Raw genomic sequence first — 19,786 nt, forward strand, 5'->3', positions numbered from 1 at the left:
TTTAATTTTGCTGAATTGACAAGGCTAATTCATTATCATTTAAATGTACTTTTTCAGTAAATGAATTTAACATGTCGAATGATTTTTGAAAGATAAAAGATGTCAAGCGAACTGAAAAATCCCAAACTAGCAAGTGATTTTTGACTTACCGACAGAACAGTTGACCCCAGTCCATCCATTATTACAGATACACTGGTATGATCCCACTGTATTTATACACTGACCATGTTTATGACAAATATCAACAAACTCAGCACATTCGTTTATCTCTGCAAAAAAAAAAAACTTTACCCGGGTGCTTCTGAATTTATTGGTGTATCTGTATGATATTAAATTCAGCTATCAATATATTCTATTATCATTATAGAATCAAGCTAGCTATCATTATAGAATTAAGCTAGCTATCATTATAGAATCAAGCTAGCTATCATTATAGAATTAAGCTAGCTATTATTATAGAATCAAGCTAATTAAGGGTCAATATTTGCCATTAAAGCACATTGAGCAATGGCCAAGTCTCTATGCTACCTTAAGTGTGCAGTACAAGTAATGAAAAACATCTAAATCTTTTTAAATGATGAATTGAAAAGGAATTGTTCTATCTTATATTATTTTTTTTCCAATCAAATGTTTATTTGTGTGGCTTATGCATCTAAAAGTTACTCTCTGTACCAATAACTTGGCTGCAAATGTAAATTAACTTGGATATACACATAACAGTTTTTTGGCATAATTAAAGTTTTATGTTTTGACTGAAGAAAACCGAAATTAATGTAGTGAAGCATAGCATGTGACTGACGACATCTTTTTGGTTTTAAAAAGATAATCATTTGACTCTTAATCATTGACTAGACAATTAATGTTTTGGAAGTAAGACAAAACACAGAAGTCTGTGATCAATTACTTACCTAGGCCAAAATTCTTGCCCTTATACCCAGTTGGGCAGGTACATTTATAGTCGCCCAGTAACTCTTACAAATACCACCATTAAGGCAAGATTATATAGCACAACAATGATAGTTGGCCATGATCTTTAACTTACCTAGTCCACAATTCTTGCCCTTATACCCAGGTGGGCAAGTACATTTATAGTCGCCAAGTAACTCCTTACAAATACCACCATTCAGGCAAGGTTCTATAGCACACTCAATGACATCTAAAAGTAAAGTACATTAGTGTATTTCTCACAATTAGTTTACCTCTATAAAAACATCTATCGTTAACTTTGTGTTCCAGTTTAGAACCATTTTCAAAAATACATGATATGGATAATCATTTTGTAATACAAAATTTTATGTGTCTGATTTTTGTACTGAATTTCATTCAGTACAATAGAGTAAAGCTTCTAGACATTTAGAATAATAGTGTTGTATCATTGATGATTTACTTTTCACACAATTCCAACTGACATTAATTTCAAACAAGGCAATACTTCTAATGATCTACACAATCTAGTCAAAATTAAACCTACTTTGGGAAACCTACCTGTAGTACAGTTCTGACCCATCCATCCCTGAATACATCGACAATCATAACTGCCTTGTAGATTTATACAAGATCCACCATTGAAACATATACCAGGGTATTCCACACACTCCATTATATCTATAATATAAATAAAACACATAACAATACATAAACAAGGAATTCCACAGCTTTATTATGATTAGAATATTTACAATACAATTGCTTGTTGCATTTTAAAATACTATAAATTTCTTTTTTCTTCTACATGCATATGGAAACATAAAATCATTACACTCATCAAAGTGTTTTTTAACAAGTGCTTAAAAAGTAATCTGTCAAATTCCATTTCAGTTATTCGTACAATGCTGTTTAACACCTTATGATTAAATGCCTACCTCGTTCACAGTACTGTCCAGTCCAACCAGGGGGACATTGACATTTGAATGACCCAAGAGTATTCATACAGGAACCTCCATGTTGGCAGATATTAACCTTGCATTCATTCAAATCTAAAGTACAGGAAATATTTTAATTAATACATATCATTAATATATTGCATGGAATATATCTTTATTCTATTTTGGTGAAATTAAAATTTACGTTTTAATGGGAAATTGTTTTTCTTACCGCCTTTAAAAAAAACATAAAAAATATTTTCTTTGTCAATAAAAAAAATTTGGAGATGCAATGTTAAAATAATGTACACAATTGGAAATCTTTTATGCCTTAATAATATTCTGCTTTTAAGTGGCATTTTATATAATTTAGTAAAATAAACTTGGATATCTTGAATTACCAGCACCTGGGATCACTTCTAGTTTTTATTGGAGTTCCTTTTGCTCAGTCTTTAGTTTTCTATGTTGCATTTTGTGTACTTTTTGTCTGTTGGTGTTATTAGCCATGATGTTGTCAGTTTCTTTTTCAACTAATGAGTTTGAATGTCAGTTGCAATCATTCCATAAAGCAACTATAGCTGACCTATTGCTTATGGTATCTGTGATTATCACTTGTAGAACGCATCCTTATTAAAACTTACCAATGTCACACAGAGTGCCAGTCCATCCTGGTTTACATGAGCAGAAGAAATCACCAGGTCTGTTTACACATGCTCCTTCATTCTGACAGATTCCAAATTGTAAACATTCATTTATATCTGTTGAAAGAAAAAAATCATAAAATTTTGTATAAATGCACATTTTAATATGAAATATTGTTGGGTATTTAAAAAATATACATGGAAACCTTTTCTGTAATGAGAAACACAAACATTTGTTGACAAAATACTGATATCTAGGGACACAAAGCCATATTTTCCTATAGTGCTACCAAGCTCTTTGATTTCTAACTAACAAAAGTATCTGTTTACTTGTTAACTCATCTTTGCAAATTTATATTACACTATTCCTAACTTCTGCCTGAGCTTATATACTAATATAATTCATACTCTTTGTATGATACTTAGTGTCCTACTTATCATACATAAAAATGTCCTATATACTGACCTAATTCACAATTGGTTCCAGATCTGCCATTGACACACATACATAAGTATGACCCTGGTGTGTTTACACATGTGCCCCCATAGAGACACTGATTAGGATTCTGGCATTCGTTGAAATCTGAAAATGGAAAGATTTTAATGAAATAATTCATACAGGAATTCATCATGCAAAGAATAAAAGGATGTAACAAAAGAAAAATTGTGGGATAGGTGTCATTTGTTTAAATTCAACTTTCAAAAGTCCAATTTAGTAAAATCTGTGTTTTCTTTAGCTGTTTTGTTAAATCTCTCTCTGGTAAATGTCAGCTGTAAATCTACATTACTAAATTGAAGTTTTGAAAAAAATATCTTTATAGTGTTTTTTTGTAATTTTATAATCCTTGACCCTACTTCCCAAACCTTCAAGGTAATAATTTATAATGGTATTAAACAAGGACCAACAACTAAGCTGACTTTGTTAGAACCTACCCATATCACAATGAGATCCTGACCACCCTGTCGGACATTTACAATAGTATCCTCCAAATGTGTTCACACAAGATCCTCCATTCTGACACAAGTTGACAACACATTCATTTACATCTGCAATACACATAAAACATATTTTTTTAAACTATACACAAATCATTTACATCTGGAAAACACATTAAACATATTTTATTAAACATTTATACAACTCATTTACATCTGGAATACTCATTAGATATATCATATTAAAAATTTGCAGACACCAATTTATTCACATCCAGTGAGAGGTTTAATTGCACATCCAGTGAAAGGTTTAGCTAGCTATAAAACCAGTTTTAATCCACAATTTTTTACACCAGAAAATACCTGTCCCAAGTCAAGAATATGACAGTTGTTATCCATTTGATGTGTTTGAGCTTTGCTTTTGCCATTTGACTAGGGACTTTCTGTTATGAATATTCCTTTGCATTCAGTATGTTTGTGATTTTAAAATCCAAGTGTACATAAATTGTAATAAACCGTGAGTGTCTCTTTTCATATAATGAAATAATTTACAGAAATCAAAAACTTTAATACAATACTGAATAAATTAATTTAAAAAAAATATGATTTCATGACAAAAAAATCTTCCATTTACCTGCTTGGTTTAGCATTAACTTAATTATTATAAACCTTCTATGTATGGTATCTCTGACTCTCTGTATCATTCTGATGTGTGCATATCAACAAAAAAAAGGGGATAAATGCAAGTTCAAAATAAAAAAAATGTGTTAAAATAACAGCATTCAAAATAAAGAAGTTTGGCTTAAGTCCTTGTATTTTTGGAGTTATAGAGATATTCTAATCTACAGCCCACATATAGCCCTCATTAACATCTATTATTTGTTAAATATTAACCTTCTTGACAGTTAGTGCCTGTAAATCCTATTGGACATTGACAAATGTATCCTCCCACACTGTTACCCATACAAATACCACCATTGGCACATGGATTGGCCATACAAGGAACCAGTGCTGAAATACATTCCAATGATTGCTAAAAGACCCATACAACTTATATAATACTTTTAAATAAATGCCATACTTAGTTCCTGTTCAGCTTTGAACTACCAAAACTAGGTAAAATTTGTAACAAATTATTAATACAATATAATTATAATTTTTTAATTCATAATCTATTCTAAATTTATTTTCGTCTTTGTCCATGATCTACACATAATATTAAAAATGTAAAATAACAATATTTACTATCATTTTTTTTTTTAAAGAAAAGCACTAAAAAGAAATGAAAATCCCTATACATGAAGCTTTCTTTACACTGCTGTATACAAAGAAAAAAGTATCAATTTCTGTGAATCATAAGTTTGACATTTTCTTATACCAATCAGTATGGAAAATTATAAGTATGTGAATTACTTTGTCAGGTCAATACTAGCCTATTTTAAATGTTTCATTCATAGATTACTACAAATAAATTTGACAGTTATGAAATGGTACATACATGTATATGTGAAATGTGTGTGCTAAATCTTACTGTATGAGGTTGTAGGTCCAGCGGTAGCTGTAATGGATGGTCCAATAGTCCTGGAATATTCAAATGTATAATTGCTAGCATGGACTGTAATCTGACAGGTTCCCGTTCCAAGTAATAGGTTCCCTAATCGGAAATAATTATCTCCTTCTAGATAGGCTTTAGGAGCTTTGTTCTGTAGTGCTTCCAAAACTAATTGTGCATAGTTTTGACTCAAAGCAGCTGCATGGTATGTGCTGAATTTAATTGTCTTAGGTACTGCGAATCTGAAAAAGTAAATACATAGGTAATGCATGGTATGTGCTGAATCACTTTTTTAAGTATGTAAATGCATGTTATGAAGTTAGCTTTAATTGATTTTGAACAGCATCAAGTCTCAAGAAACTTTATGTTTTTTATTGTCTTATTTGATCAGTTTTGGTGCAAAATCCAACTTAACTTAGGTATGAGTAACAAAATGGTAAAAAAATACATTATTTATCATGAAAAAATAATCTTGCGATTTTATTGGTAAATCACCTGAACGAAAAAGAACTTCCTGACTAGATTTGCTTTAAGTTCTATCATTTTATTGAAATAAACCAACATATTTTGCTTCTTATTGCATAATTGAAGAAAAAAATGCAAACAGAGAAAAAAATTGCTGACGTGTATTGAATATGATAAAATTAACCAACTCACCCGAAATCATTCAGCTCACATTTTAAATATTCTGACTGGAATGCAGTCTGATTGAACAGACGGACCACCTAGGAAAATATCACAAAGTATCAATTACTATACCATATTACTACTTTCATAACAAAAGAAAAGGTTTTGTTGTACACTAGTAAAACAATTACCATTAAAACAAAATAATTTAAATTTCTGTTTATGTAACTGTTGTATTTCTCAACAAAATAATTTCATGGCCTGTCTGTGATTTGTATATCCAGTTTTATTTGTTAAGGCAGTCTATGATATAAGCTTAAGATTATTATGTATTTTCGAGTACTATTTACATACTAGTTTGAGTTCTACTTACATCTTTACACATGTTTTCTTGTTGTTGATTAAACATGTAGGTAGTAGGATCTGAGTATTCCTGTGGCAAGGTTTTGTTGTATAAGTGACATATGTATTCATGTCGTGTAGCAGCTAAAATACAAATATGTTGAACATTCAATAGAAATATATAAAGATTATATTAGAATAGGACCTAAAATATACATTTAATAAAAATAGGTTTCAAACAAATATAAAGATTATATTAGAAACTATTATCCACACACCTATTGAAGCCTTGAGGGTTGCTCTTTTTATAATTCCATATAGTTATAATATTACACATATAATAATGGACAAATCAACTTCACAAATAAAAACAGTTATCTTTTGCAAATCAGATTCTGATTTTGTTTACCTTGAATTTTTTGGAATTAATATGGCTGACTTCTCCAAGGTTCTTTTAAAAGTGGTAAAAATCATCCTTTATCAAAACATAACTTAAAATTCAAACTTTTTACAAAATTTTATGTGTAGAAAATCTGGTGAAGTATATTGAAGTTACTTACAATACGGTATAACAGGAGGTGATGTGGTTACCCATGGTGGTATAGTGGCTGTGGCAGACATCGTATAGTTTGTAGGGATTATGAAGGAATCACCTCGACCCCATATCAGCTTGAGATCACCAACATCAATCAGATCAAAGCTTCCCTTCCTGTTATGAGGAGCTATATCTCGTAATACCTGAGTCATATTGTCCTTTAGGTATTGACCGTATGGGGTGTCGAAAATAAGGTGAAAGTTCACATTGGTCGGAAATTTACTACAAAATATGAAAAAGGAAATACACACTATGCTTTGTAGAAATACAGACTAGGCTATATAGATTTGAAACAAAAAATAAAATGATGTACAATTACAAGAAATTACTAAGTTATAGTATTTAAAGGTTTTCATCAATAAGTCACAATACTTTCTGGTATCTGTGATGAGTTTTTTCATGATAAAGATCACAAATTAAATGTTTACCCTGATTCCTCTGGTGATTGATAAAAAATAACACACAGGTTAACTGTAAAACGAATCCTTTTATACTTACTTGAAGTTATCTATCATACACTCTTTAAGATGACCTTGAAGGTTGGATACACTAAAATAGGCCTGCAACTGAAATTCAAAACTAATCACGTTAATATTTGTTTCCCCAAGTAACACAAATGGCAAAATATTGCATGTTTAGATTGACCAGGTTATATATTGAATAGTCTAATGGTTGACATCAGGTGACAATTTTCATGGATTCTGTGGTTTATAATACATTTGTCTGGCTCAATCGTGACAATATTTACTCTCATTTAGTATGGTGAATTCTTTTATATTTACCAAGGAAATTATCACACCATAGGTTGTAATAGTCAGATGATTTAGGATAAAATTGAGATTGAGTGAATTATATATAAATTGGAATATTAAAGGATTAAAGTAGTATTTTCTATCTTTTTCTGGATTTCAAAATGAATTGCATGAATTGTAACATACATGATGACGCATATTTCCACAATATGTGCACTGGTAAATAAATGAAAAACTTGATAGAAATCGTGTTTTCATGATCATAGCGAAATATGTAACTAAGTATTGAGAGTTTTTTTTTAGTAATTTCATAGGGCTGTAAAGGCATTGACCACACAAACATTTTTTAGAATGAAGTGCTTCCGTGTGTATTTCGGTCAACACTTTTACACTCCAATGTATTTACAAAACGAAGAATTGAATTCTTAAATAAAGTGTCACTTAAGCTTACATCATCACAAAAGTCTCTTTGAAGATTAGCAAACTGATAAGAAGTTTTGTCCATAAGATCTGGTGTCCACTGGAAATCATACAACCCATAGGTCAGATTGGCATGTGTAGAATCTACAAACATAGGAATAGTAATTGCTAGTGATTGTGTTTGGTCTTATCTTAATAAACTGTAATGGTCAGTAGGAATTTAGGTGCTGATGACAAATTTTGATATTATTTCTTAAATTCACAAGGAGATTCATATCTTGAAAAAGAAAACTTGGTTATTGTTGAGGACTGTAGGTTTTAAACTTTAAGTATCTTTTGGGTTTTTTTTGTGATGTTTGGCTATCTTATTGAAACATACCAACATCTAGTTTATATTTTGAAATAGAAAACTTGGCTATTGTTGAGGACTGTAGCTTAAACTTTAAGTATCTTTTGGTGTTTTTTTTGTGATGTTTGGCTATCTTATTGAAACATACCAACATCTAGTTTATATCTTGAAATAGAAAACTTGGCTATTGTTGAGGACTGTAGGTTAACCATTAAATATCTTTTGTTTTTTTTGTGATGTTTGGTTATCTTATTGAAACATACCAACATCTAGTTTATATATAGTATTGTAATGTTGATATATTGTCATAGATTTTTGTGAAATGAATTTACAATAAACACATTATCACCAAATACTAATTTTAAAAATATCATTATAAGGTACTAACTACAGTACGTTTTTATGTGGTATATTGAAACCAAAACATTTTAAAACATCTAATAAAACAGAAATAATCATTAATCACATTGTTCCATTGTAAAGACTAAGAATTTTCAAACCAATAAAGCCATTAAATATAAATCATAAACCACAAAACTGCTAACAATAAATATAGTAAGTTCACTCGTAAAACTTGATTTACATTTGTCAGTTCAGGGCCAAACATGATTGCATGCACATTTGTTTTTTTTATTTTGTACACTAAAACAAGATATCTAAATGTTTGCATAACTGTCAATAAAATTCACTATACATGAACAAAATAAGTAACAAACCTAAAACTGATTCAGAAATGTTGCAACAGTTTTTACCACCAGATCTAAGTAAGTTTACTATAATAATACATTATAATACTAACCATAGAGAACATAGACTGTGGTTGTTCCTCCAATGGTGGCTGGTGGCAGTGATGGTGTTCCTTGACCTACATATACAGTAGATGTTACAATACTTCCTGTTATCAATGGACTAGCAGTGGTGTGTGGCATGATAGTAACACTAGTGGTCAGGTCCACAGCTGTCTGGACACCTTCTAATATGACCAATAAGTCCCCTACTAGCCATGTGCCTAGGTTCTGTCCTGAGGCATCCAGATCAGGTTTCATATAAGGTCCTGGTGCATTGGTCTTGATGAGTGACACAACTTTATCGGCTGTAAATGTGTATGGGTAGGAGTACTGCAACTGAAACCTAGCTTTAGTGTAACTTTTACTTGGATCTGGTGATCTGCAAAACAATATCTATGGAGGTTAATATTTAACAAGAATGTGTCCAAAGTACATGAATGCCCCACTGGCACTATCATTTTCCATGTTCCATGGACCGTGAAATTGGGTCAAAAGTCTAATTTGGCTTTAAAATTAGAAAGTGCATATCATAAGCAGCAAGTGTATTAAGTTTCAAGTTGATTGGACTTCAGCTCCATCAAAAACTACCTTGACCAAAACTTTTAACCTGAAACTCCCATTTTCATTTTCTATGTTCAGTTGACCGTGAAATTGGGGTCAAAAGTATAATTTGGCTTTAAAATTAGAAAGATCATATCATAAGCAACAAGTGTACTAAGTTTCTAGTTGATTGGACTTCAGCTTCTTCAAAAACTACCTATACCAAAAACTTTAACCTGCGGACGAACGAACGAACGGATGGACGAACAAACGACGCCACAGACCAGAAAACATAATGCCCCTCTACTATCGTAGGTAGGGCATAAAAATTGCATTAGATGTAGCAAAGGTTTCACTTATATTTCAGATAAAGATCATGAATAATGCAACATATATGTAAACAATTCAACCTTACAAAATACCTTAAAACAACATTGATCTAGTTCAAATAGAAACTATATAAACGTTTCAAATTAACTGTTGTTTTGCCTTTAATTCCATGTTTATCTTTTAAAAATATAATGAAATAACCTGACAAGATTACTTAAATATATTTAACTTTCACAGATGCCCATAGAGAATTTTTGTTATCTTCATTTTAAGATTATTTCCACATGTAAACTTACATGAACTGTAACATTTTGCATCCTTTGTATGCAGGATCATTATTATGAAATCTTTCCATCTATAATAAAAAAAAATAAAGAAGTTAAATTTACAGCAAAAATGTTTCAGAACTAATATTCATGTATTCGATATTTATTTTTTCTCTCTCTAAATTACATAAAATGAAGGATTAAATAATTTCTATTTTAATCCTTTGCAATGATATAAAAATTATTTTCAAAGATTTGCTCTGATCTAATTTGTTTTGTTGTCATACTAAGATTAAATTGGCTTGAACAATAAGGTCGACTTTTAACATTCTAATAGGAATCCAGTTGTTAGCAAGGAAGAATAAATTAATATACAAGACAATAAAATGAGTTAGCATACTAGTTTTTTTTACCATAATGATACAATTTCAGTTGAGCAACACTATTCACAAGAATACAATTATTTTTTGTGTTTAAATCTGATAAAAGTATCTTTACCTCAATTTATTAGATAATTTTAAAGAAAACTGCAGAGCTGAATCGGGCAGAATCAATTTGCGCCAATTGCAGTTTCGAAAAGGTATTAATTGCGACACTCTCTTTTATTTTGATGGTATTAATTGCGCCAATAAATGAAATGAAATTGCGCCACATTTACCTGCTAATATTTTTTTACCTATATCGTAACTGTACATGTTTTTCCTATATCAAGACAAGACAAGACAAGACAAATACTTTATTAAAGTCTTGCCACTTGTTACATATAAAATATACAGCTTTTTAAAACATAAGTTAACAACAAGAGCAACTCTATAAAGAGTTTTGAGAGACTATAAAACATTTTTTTCTTAAAATTCTAATGCAAATACAAGTCATCTATCACGATTATAAAATACATTTTTGCTTTATTAAAATTATATGTATAGAGAGAAAAGAAAAAGAAAACTGCGTCCGGCTTAATCTTAAAATGGAGAAGAAATTCACAGAATATTGGATGATATTGGTGTTGTTACAAACAAAGATGATGACTTTGTATTGTGTAACGATCCAGAAAGAGGTATAATTTTATTAGGATGCGAGGCTAATAAAAATATATAAATTGGCGCAATTAGATGATTATTTTATTGGCGCAAATGATACCTATAGTTTTGAAAATTAGGTGGCGCAAAAGAGGTATTGGCGCAATTAAGTTGTGGCGCAAATGAGTTATTTTTTGGCGCCAAAAGATATCGCCCGCTGAATCCAGCTAAAAATTAAAATACAAAGAATAAGAATTGAATGAAGACTTACATCTTTACAGAATCTGAATGCTAAACTTGAGGCAGGTGAACCCGGTGATAGAGACTTCAGGCCATCATTCCATGTCAGGTTATATATGTATACTGTTACTTCAGCTAACAACATACGTGTGTCTGAAATAGAGCAATTTGTGTGTGTTTCAATAATATTAAATATATAAGCTTCCTAATTACAGTAAATCAACTTGTTTTGGTGCATACTCCATTATGAGTCATGTTTTTTCTAGCCATCTTTGCAGCCAATTTTTTTTTCCACTATCTTCTCATTTTATTTATATAGATGCAAGTTTCATATATTTTCAAAAAATATAATTTTACATTATTTTTCTACTCACCAATGTTGTGAAAATAAATAAGTTGGGTATCTTCTTTAACTTTCCTTTAATCATGCTTATCAAAGTGAATAAGTTTTTATGTTTACCTGGAGGAAGGCTGGGTGTTGGCCTTACAGGCGGAGTTGGTGATGGATCTAGGTCAATTGTACCATTTATAATATCTAATGAAGCACTAACAGGTTCAATCAGAAGGGTTCCTATCATTCGTAACTCCTTTTGGTTTACCATAATTCTTTTAGCTCTGTCTTTTATAATATTTAGAACTAGTTCCTTCATTCCCGGAGATGACAATCCTTGGAACCTGAGTTGTACTGTGACATAATTGTGTTGACCATTCCTATAAATATAAAACATATAGATAGTATGGCCTTGTACCCTGGCATAATTGTGTGGACCATTCCTATAAATATATAGTATTTGGGAAAGGAATTACCTACTACAGGTAACAAGTTCAGGTGATTATTCAAGGAATCATTTTCAGCTTTGTTACAATATTAGAAACTGATACTGGGTTTTTATGTTTTTGTTTCCTTGTAATGTAGCTGTTGTATCAAATATTAGCCTATTGTTCTCCTGTATTTTTCTAGACGATGTCACTCTGTATAAAACTTAGTAAATATACTGGAATCCTAACACTCATTGTATAGTTCAAAGATAGTTAAGCTTACCTACTTTTTTGTGGAAATTTAAGATTGTCAATGAACCATGAAAGGGAGTCAAAGTCAGAAAACATGAGTCATAAAACTTGATTTTGCTGGCACAAATTAAATTGACCTAGTGACGCATAGTTGAATTATTCCTGATAATATTTGACAGAATTGAAGAAAATGGTTTGTATCATTTTGATTGGTGTTTGTTTGACCTACCTGAACTGAATAACCCGACAACTGTAATACTTGTCTTTAAGAACACTGTCTTTAAATATGGCATCAAGCTGTAATAGAGTAAGAAGAACGATATAAATGGTCTGGTTCAACAAACAAGAGTTTGTATAAACAGGGTGTTTCAGCTTACTTTACAGTGTTTTCATGTGTGTCAACTGTACAAATAGCACAGTAACAGACTCAGTATAAAATTTTATCAAGGCATGTTTGTGAATTTGTTTTTGTAGATTAAAGTTTCATAAATTAGGAACGTCATTTTAATATACAATGAAGTAAAAATTGTTTTATATCTATAATAGTACTTGGTGACTCTTCATCCAAGATAAATGATTCACAAAATACAATAAAAATACAAAAACATTTAAAGACTTGTTTTCATTAAAAAGTACATGTAAGATGTATTTTTTTGCAGTTTTTATGAATAAAATAATGGGATCTGTTTCTTAAGAAATAAAGACTCTAGCTGGTTCTAAAGTTTGCTCCAAGTTTTCAAAACAGATCGTCAGATGACAAAATATAGGAGCTGGTGATTTTTCTGGCTCCAACTTTTTGGGAGCTAGAGCAGCCGTTGCTTATTCTCAATAATAATAATGGAATAAAAAATAATGTATAAATGATAAACAGACAAAGTATATAGCCCTCCTTTTATCTATCCAAGGAAGTAAACAATGTCACCTGACATGATTGATCATTGTTTAAGATATAACTGTTTATTTATTTGGTTATACATCTATTTAAAAAACCAAACTCACATCTGCACAAAATGGTTCAGCATGACGTAAAAAGTCATATGTTGTATTATCTGTCAGCTCTTGGACCCAGGTCAGGTTAAACACCTTTACGTCCAAATTTGCTATGGTTGCATCTGAAAAAAAGTCAGAGTATTCAAAATGATTTAAAAGTTTCCTCAAATATTATCAATTTTGCTTTGTTTTAAGTTTTGATAGTGTTTTGTGCTGTGTGCAGTAATATGTTTAATGTTAATGCTGACTACAAAAACTATCCTCAACATGGGCTGAATTACATCTGATTTGTTAGCTGCCTATGTATGATCTCTCCAATAATGTTTGACAGCACAAAAAGATGACAAGTGAAAGAGCGAGGGCATCATTAGCTTACCCAAATCAAAATTAAATGTATTGAAAACACAAGAAATTGGTGTCTGACAGATCTTAAACATGCACACCCATTACACTGGGTCACCGTTGATTTGCTGCCCAATTATGATGTCATTCTGTAAACTTGTATTGGAGAAATGTGTGATGAAAATTTAACAAGTTGAGTCATCATGTTGAAAAATTTAAAGTATCGTCAAATTAAAAGTAGTTACTTAATAGATCTGAATAATGCTCATATATGTTAACATAACAATGTGAAGCTGAGCATATATAAAGTCACTCTGTCAAGAAATATGTATTGGACAAAATGATAAATTCAGAAGTCGGTGGCAATATAGTCTACACTCCAAACAGGGGGAGTATCAAAATTTGTTTACATTTAAACAGGTTTTTTTTTATCTTTAAACAACTTAAAATATTTTAATCAAATTAAAAAAAATATGAAATTACCTATTATTCCATAGTCAGGAATTTTTGTTGTTGTTTCTGTTTTAGTTTGCACATTAACCAAAAAGTCTTTAATATATGACAGCTCAAATCCATCTTTAATCTTTTTCTGTGCTTTTTCTCTGATGATGGCCAAGATTTCAGCATCTGAGACATCCCCAACAAATCCAAGATCAAACTTGACATTGATGGACTTCCCAGACGCTAGATTGATGAGGCCTGAACACTTGCAGTTGATGGGTTGTGTATTAGCTCTACAAACACAATTAGTTAAATGTTCAAAAAGTCAGAAATTAATGTTGGCAATGTTAATCTATGAACAAACAGAAAGTATAAAGGTATAGACTCACCAATTGTTTATTGCATTAATTTCATTAAAGAATAACCAATACTATTGTCATGTTTCCAGAAATGAAACAGATTCAAGTCTTTGGGTTTTCCTGAATCCTGAATCCCGCGATGAATTATGGCGCTGCTATTTTCAGTACTGTATATTTTAGAAAAAGGATTTTTTGGGGCTCTTTATAGCTTGCTGTTCGGTGTGAGCCAAGGCTCTGTGTTGAAGGCCGTACATTGACCTACAATGGTTTCGGTTTTTTTTAAATTGTTGTTTGGATGGAGAGTTGTCTCATTGGTACTCACACCACATCTATATATATCTATAAACCTTTTTTGACAAGTGTAATATTTTTAAGTTGTCCTAAGCAGTTGACAAACATTCTTCTTTAGTCGTATATCACACTTTTTTTACATTAATTCTTAAATCCAGTGTGCTGATTTGTACTTCCTTTGCTATGATTAAGGTATTTTCTATTTTTGTTAATAGTAAGTTACTCACTTTGATTAGTAAAAAAGAGTCATGAGAGTTTAAAGTTTGTCTTATATAAAACAAAGTAACTCACGTAATTTCTTTAACAACACATCTTTTGTATCGTTCCCCCAATGCACTTTTCATAAAATACCCATCAACCTGAAAAATAAGGAGACAATAAGACAAGTTCAATTAATTCATTTGAAATTATATATGTCCCTTACATAAGAAGCAGGAATAACAAAATTGTCGACCAAAAAATTCTAAAAATAACTAACTTGGCAAATTCAAATTTTCACTTTTATTACTGTACAACCAAATCCAAAATCTTACTTATAAATGACCACCAAATTTTAAAAAAATCAGTAAAAGGAAAAGCTTTCAATATTATCAAAATGCACAAAATAAATTAATTCAAGATGTGTATCCCACAAACAATCTGTTGTGTATGACTAAAGATGTGTATCCCACAAACAATCTGTTGTGTATGACTAAAGATGTGTATCCCACAAACAATCTGTTGTGTATGACTAAAGATGTACACTTCTGTCATGTGACTTACCTCATTACTGTCATGTGACTTACCTCATTACAAAATGGATGAGCAATTCTTTTAAAGTCAGCTGATGATGAATTGCTCATAGAAGATAAATATGTCTCATTATAAACAGGAACTGATACACTGGCTGAATTGGGATCTGTTTGTGCTGTAAACATAAAGCATTCAGATCTGAATTAAATAATGTGCTTGAACTCAATAAGCTCTTGTTAATTTTCTTGATTTGAAATTTACTTTGGGTTAATCATGTTAATGATTTTAGTTCATGTAACATCACTTCCAGGGTTTCATACTCATTATATAGTTGCTCTACAACTGTAATTACAAAAGTCATTTATAAAGCATTCCATTAACTACTTTATAGGTTGACCTCTACCTACTTACATGTGTAAGATATTTTGTATTGTAGGTTTGCTGTCACTTTGAAACATACCTCAAATCTACTTCATTCATATCAAAAGGTGTTGTATAAAACTGTGACCGCGGTTACATTGTACATATATAGTAGACCACTATTTCTTACTCTACAGTGCATATGTAAAAACAGTAAACACTCAATTCCAATTCCTCTTTATGATTGAGTAACACCACAAACTGCATGTTTCTAAATTTCTATTTTCAAATCAGTGTAGATTATGGAATGTGTTCCATCATCAAGTAATTGCAATGAAAATAAGTTTATGTGACATCTATTTTCACTGAACTAGTACACATCCGTGCCAGCTGAAGACCGTCTCTGAGTGCATGATTTTCTCACTGTGTTATGGTGTTAAAAACCAATTGGTGACCATGGGCTATTTTCTGCTCTTTGGTTGGGTTGTTGTCTCTTTGACATATCCCCCATTGCCATTCTCAATTTTATTACACATACAAAAATTAAGAATGCATCTGTATATATGCATCATTTACATTGTCCAAACAACTACACAAAAAAGAGGCTAGAATTACTAGGTGGCATTCAAGATTCATAAGTCAAAGAAAACCTGTTCCATGACAACAAACAAAGGACCTGTGCCATGACATCAAACAAAGAAAACCTGTGCCATGACAACAAACAAAGAAAACCTGTGCCATGACAACAAACAAAGGACCTGTGCCATGACAACAAACAAAGGACTAAGACAAGGTTCACAAAACATGGAAACTAAATTAATTAACAACACAATAATTGATTTAGTACATACCTGAAGTTGTAATACCTGCCGCTGAAAAAGAAAACTTAAAATTATAATTTCTATTGCATATAAAATATTTCTTGTACAAGGTTCTTTCCAAGCTTAATTCTGAAGTTGTTAATATTTGTCTTTTTACAAATGTGGGTAGATATCTGAATTTTCATCAGTCCCTGATATTGATTGTGGTAATATGAACATATGAATAAATATAAAAGGCAGAATTCGCTTTACTTTTCTTATGGTAATAATATCCATTTACAAAGACAGGTCAATTCAGAGCAGGTCCTTGATAAGTTTTCAATAAAAGTTAACTATAATAATGTCAGGTTGACCTTGTGACTTAAGCTTGTTCATATTACATGTATTACTCAAGATTTTCACCTTAAGGTTCATCATAATAGTTATCAAAGGTACCAGGATTATAATTTAGTAAGCCAGACACGCTTTTCGTCTACATAAGCCTCATCAGTGACAATCAGATCAAAATAGTTATAAAGCCAAACAAGTACAAAGTTGAAGAGCATTAAAGACCAAAAATTCCAAAAAGTGGTGCTAAATATGGCTAAGGTAATCTATTCTCGGGATAAAAAAATCTTTAGCTTTAGAAAAAATTCAAAGTTTTGTAACAGGAAATTTATGTTTCAGAAAATTATAAACTTTTATGGATTTTGCCATTCAATTTTTTTTCGTTCCTGTAGAAGGTGCCAAAGTTGGGAAACAGGTTAGAGATTCTCCCCTCATATAAAACATGTTGCACCAGCACTCCAGCACATGAGTAGTATTGATTTTTAAAAATGGACAATAGATGGACTGTAGAAATCTGCACACAATAGGTGATTTAAACTGTGTAACTGAGTGGACCATATCAAATGAAATTTGTTCTGCTGTCTTTTCGCTCTGACAAGAACATGGGTTTAAAGGGCTTCAAGACAGCATATATATATCACTTTTGACTTCATCACATAAAATAAGCCTGGTTTTTAAACCTCTCAGCTATTGGTAGTTATTTTAACATGTACCTCAGTTCGACAATTCTATCTGATTTAACATGATAGTGACACTTCTCATTGATCATGTGATTTAAGATGTTATTAGCCTTATAAGCCAGTCGTCTCTAATTTTCTAGTTTTATCTGTTGGTATTAGACACTACATCTATATTCTAGTTTGAGTTTGTACTACTACCTGATATGCTCTAGATTTTATTTCGATGTTTTCAATTTTTTAATTTTGTTTTGATGGCGAACAGACCCTATACTGAGTAACCTATATAAAAGCAATTTGAACGAATATGTTGCAGGGCCAGTATATGGCATCAATGGCAACGGGAGAGAGGCCCTGGAAAATTAGTCCAATGTTGTGAGAGCAACCAGAGCAACCAAAGTCTTAAAGTTCTCAATTGTGTTAGCAGGCACGAGAATGTCTGGTAGGCTATTCCAATCAGATATTGTTCTTACAAAGAATGACTGTTTGTATTGATAAGATTTGCTAGGTGGAATTTTGAATATATAGAAAAGGAAGCAGGACAAATCGCCCCACTGGCAAAACGCCCCACTTTTTCACAAACTTGTCCCATTATTAAAAAAATCGCCCCAACCTGGTTAACCAACTCGCCCCACTTTCTTAAATCCAGTTTATTTTCCCATGTCAACTCGACCCACTTATTGTTCAAAGGAAATATTTACTCTACACAGAATACGACAAAAAACTTTTTTAACATTCTTAAATTATAATTGCAAATACATTTTCGTATCATTATTGGAGAATAACTTTATACTTCTAAGCTTAGTTATTTGTACTGAGACTACTATAACACATAGTAAGTATATATAAGTGTTATAGTAGTCTCAGTTTGTATAACAATTGAAAAGAAACCTGTTAATTGTATCATTATCATGCGTGATTAACATTTATATATAACTTTATTGCAAAAACAGAGTTTTTAACAGCAATTTTATTATATAGCACTTCAAATAGGTTTTCAAAGGTATTGACATGGGCAGGGACAAAGATATACGGTATCGGGATTGTTCGCCCTAATTACATGTTCGCCCTAGGTTCGTTCGCACTGAGTTTGTTCGCCCTGGTGTTCCGTTCGCCCTGAGTTCGTTCGCCCTATTCTCATTAATGATATGTATATGTTACGAAAGAAATGCATATTTATATTAAAATTTATGTTTATCTATTAAAAGCTGAATACAGAATATTAAATAAATAAAATTTGAAATATATGTGTGTGAAGTGCAGTTCGAAATTGATCTTGTTATATAACTGTTACTGAATATTTTTTATTGTTAAAATGTATAAATAAAGCATATATAAATAACTTAGTCTTTAGTGGTTTTTTTTTTTTCATGTCAAATACTTTGAATCCACAGAACCTTATCCTGGTAGCAGAAAGACAACATAATAACTTTACATACAAATTAATATTTAAGTCTTCAGTTGTTTTACATTAAAAAAATACAATGTAGTGCTGAATTTTCGAGACACTTATTTCCCAGAAGCAGCAACACGTAATACATTATAAGTAAATATTCGGTGAATTTAAACAGACTTTAAAATATGCAATTACATACAAATAGTTTAGTCTTCAGTTGTTTTACATTTAAAAATACAATGTAGTGCTGAAATTCACAAAAACTAATTTCCTAGTAACGTATTTACATACAGATACTAACTTAGTTCTCAATACCTTGAAGTCAAAATATCTTGTAGTCCTGAAATTTACAGGAATTTATAACCTAGCAGCAGCTAGCTGTAGACAACACAATACATCGTAAATATTCGGCGAAATTGTAGACTGACTTCAACATATTCAATTAAATACACACAACACAACACTGTAATAAAAAATAAAAATCAGGGCGAACGTACCCAGGGCGAACAGGTATCAGGGCGAACGGTCTCAGGGCGAAACGGAACTAGGGCGAACAGTAACTAGGGCGAACAAAAATCAGGGTGGACGGACCCGGATTCAAGATATACAATGGCATTGCATCTTTTTTAGAAGTGGTTAGCCTATCTATTTGTCATGAGTGGGGCCAGTTGACAGACCGTATATCAGCGGGATTTTAATCCTTTTCATAAGGGGGCATGTTATCATACCTATTTGCAATGAGAGTTTATCCTTTTCATAAGTGGGACGAGTTGGTAAACA

At 31.3% G+C, this 19,786-nt stretch overlaps 1 protein-coding gene across 7 annotated transcripts in view; it reads right to left on the reverse strand.

Moving 5' to 3' along the window:
- LOC134712834 (fibrillin-2-like) overlaps positions 1-19,786 on the reverse strand; it is a 120,671-nt gene that overhangs the window by 89,887 nt on the left and 10,998 nt on the right. For all 7 annotated transcript variants that reach the window (XM_063574784.1, XM_063574785.1, XM_063574791.1 and 4 more), the window contains 24 exons: positions 16,637-16,657; positions 15,479-15,600; positions 14,985-15,052; positions 14,086-14,336; positions 13,270-13,382; positions 12,500-12,567; positions 11,720-11,970; positions 11,291-11,412; positions 10,031-10,089; positions 8,876-9,243; positions 7,759-7,871; positions 7,054-7,121; positions 6,521-6,777; positions 5,992-6,104; positions 5,649-5,716; positions 4,971-5,233; positions 4,334-4,450; positions 3,437-3,550; positions 2,970-3,086; positions 2,504-2,620; positions 1,863-1,976; positions 1,486-1,605; positions 1,043-1,156; positions 150-269 (listed from right to left, as the gene is read on the reverse strand). In XM_063574784.1, the coding sequence (XP_063430854.1) occupies positions 150-269; positions 1,043-1,156; positions 1,486-1,605; positions 1,863-1,976; positions 2,504-2,620; positions 2,970-3,086; positions 3,437-3,550; positions 4,334-4,450; positions 4,971-5,233; positions 5,649-5,716; positions 5,992-6,104; positions 6,521-6,777; positions 7,054-7,121; positions 7,759-7,871; positions 8,876-9,243; positions 10,031-10,089; positions 11,291-11,412; positions 11,720-11,970; positions 12,500-12,567; positions 13,270-13,382; positions 14,086-14,336; positions 14,985-15,052; positions 15,479-15,600; positions 16,637-16,657 (3,258 nt within the window). The remainder of the gene's footprint in view (positions 1-149; positions 270-1,042; positions 1,157-1,485; positions 1,606-1,862; positions 1,977-2,503; positions 2,621-2,969; positions 3,087-3,436; positions 3,551-4,333; positions 4,451-4,970; positions 5,234-5,648; positions 5,717-5,991; positions 6,105-6,520; positions 6,778-7,053; positions 7,122-7,758; positions 7,872-8,875; positions 9,244-10,030; positions 10,090-11,290; positions 11,413-11,719; positions 11,971-12,499; positions 12,568-13,269; positions 13,383-14,085; positions 14,337-14,984; positions 15,053-15,478; positions 15,601-16,636; positions 16,658-19,786) is intronic.

The sequence above is a fragment of the Mytilus trossulus genome, chromosome 3, assembly GCF_036588685.1.
Source record: "Mytilus trossulus isolate FHL-02 chromosome 3, PNRI_Mtr1.1.1.hap1, whole genome shotgun sequence".
In the NCBI taxonomy this organism is placed as follows: domain Eukaryota; kingdom Metazoa; phylum Mollusca; class Bivalvia; order Mytilida; family Mytilidae; genus Mytilus; species Mytilus trossulus.